Below are 2,039 nucleotides of genomic sequence, written 5' to 3'. Positions count from 1 at the left end.
GATCTTTGGCACAAATGGTCCGTCACAGGTTCTGTCACAGGTTCTATTCTGTCACAGGTTCTGTCACAGGTTCTGTCACAGGTTCTGTCACAGGTTCTGTCACAGGGTCGTGGGTTAAAGTGTGAACTTTAAAGAACAGGTAAAAACAGAAACCCTGCAGAGCACACATGAAAACATGAGAGAAGAAACAGAAGAGGGTGAGACTGATGACCACAGTCTGACACAGGAAGAGCTCCACGGTGGATCAGTGGTTAGAACCTGTTGCCTCACAGTAAGAAGGTTCAAATCCTGTGTGGGTCTGGAGTGTTTGTGTGTGTCTGTTTTCTTCCCACAGTCTAAAAACAGGCCTGTTGAGTCAGGTCTCAGTGGGTAAATAAGCTGTGCGTTGTGTGTCCTCCTCAGGCGTGTTGGCGCAGGAGAAGCTCCCAGGAGACCAGTTCGCTCGAGGCTTTTCTTACATCGCCGCCTCCTACGTCAAGTTCCTGGAGAGCGGAGGAGCTCGAGTTGTTCCCATCAGGTCAGAGAGCTCAACAAGATCCGGTCTTTCACCTGCAGCTCTGTTTGTCACAACTTTACCTTCTGTGCAGTGTGTCGGATGATGACAACACTCACGATACACAATGACACACAATGAAACTCATAAAATGATACAACCCTCAAACATTCAGCTGAAATCTGTTAAGAGACAAAGTCATCACAGGTTGTTGTGAAAACTTTTCGTACTCGTGTGACAAGTTGAGGTTCGCTTCAGTTCAGTGGAATTGTCTCGCTGTCATAAAAACCTCTACGACAGGGCTATTCAACTGGCGGCCCGCGGGCCACATCCGGCCCGCAAGTGACCAAAATTTGGCCCACCAATTGGTTCATTCATCTCTTAAGTCCAAACCCCGGTTTTCTACTTTAATTACTTAAAGTTCTTTTAGCTAGACATAGACAAGTTTGGTGTCTACAGAACCATCAGAACCTTGACTAGAAGCTGGTAAAAACCATGTCTATGAACATTGAAGACAGATAAAACTACAAGCAGTTAAAGATAAAACTATGAAAGTGAAAATAAAATTGGTTTAAAAATTTGTCAGGTCAAATATGTCAAAATATTATTTGTGTTAAATAGGAGGCAGAAAGTGTTGTTTTTGTTCTTGATATTGTTTTACTATAACTACATTTATTACATATGGTTCTGTATGTTTTATTCATGATTAAATGCAGCAAAATAAACTAATCCAAAGGTAACAGATCTTTGTAAAACTTGGTTTATTTACAAAATGATTTTATTGCTGGGTTCGGCCCCTGTGCCGTTATTCTGCATTAACTGTGGACCCCAGAGCAGTTTAGTTGAATAGCCCTGCACTACGACAGTTTAAAAAGATGATTAAGTGGCAGTTTTTAAGAGACGTTTTGTGTTTTTTGTTCATCAGAATCAACCGGACAGAAGAAGAGTACACCAAATTATTCTACAAAATAAACGGGTGAGTTGGTCTTTGAGTTTTATTCCTCTGTTCAATCAGGAATTTCTCATTTAGAAAACAACTTGAAATAAAACAGTTTCAGTTTTGAACAGCCTGGAGTGAAACATATATTTGTTTAAAATCATATTGTTGCATTTTGTTGTTAATTCAGCCACATAGTTAAATCTAAGCCAGAGGTTCTTAACCTTTTTGACCTCGGAGCCCAATTTATTGAACATAAAGAGACACGAGACCCAGTCAGACATTACCAATGTATGGATCAACATGATAATTATTATAAGTCTTGGTTTAATATTTATTGTATTTCCATTATAACTAAATTAAATACACTTACAGTTTAAAAGTAAAACTCCTGTCAAATAACTACAAGACATGATTATGACAAAAAAGAAAAAAATATATATTGTAACCTGCCCATAACAATTATTTAAACAAATACAACAGTCACTCAACAGACCACTCAGGCTTATCAACACAAAAAATGTATATTTTTAACAAAAAGAAAAAAATTGTATAGGTCTTCTGGACGGGTTCTCTCTAATGAAACGTTTCGTCTCTCCTCCAAGAGAC

General features: G+C 38.8%; 1 protein-coding gene across 1 annotated transcript in view; it reads left to right on the top strand.

Moving 5' to 3' along the window:
* Positions 1-402: 402 nt before the first annotated feature.
* The window catches only part of zgc:171566, a gene marked incomplete at its 5' end in the record, with an annotated part of 8,866 nt that continues 7,229 nt past the window's right edge, over positions 403-2,039 (top strand). Inside the window, 2 exon segments of the mRNA XM_014015351.1 lie at positions 403-517; positions 1,419-1,469. Coding sequence (XP_013870805.1) covers positions 403-517; positions 1,419-1,469 — 166 coding nt within the window.

This window comes from Austrofundulus limnaeus, unplaced genomic scaffold (assembly GCF_001266775.1).
Source record: "Austrofundulus limnaeus strain Quisiro unplaced genomic scaffold, Austrofundulus_limnaeus-1.0 Scaffold127, whole genome shotgun sequence".
NCBI lineage: Eukaryota > Metazoa > Chordata > Actinopteri > Cyprinodontiformes > Rivulidae > Austrofundulus > Austrofundulus limnaeus.
The sequence above is the reverse complement of the archived record's forward strand: the minus strand, read 5'-3'. Positions and strand labels throughout refer to the sequence as shown.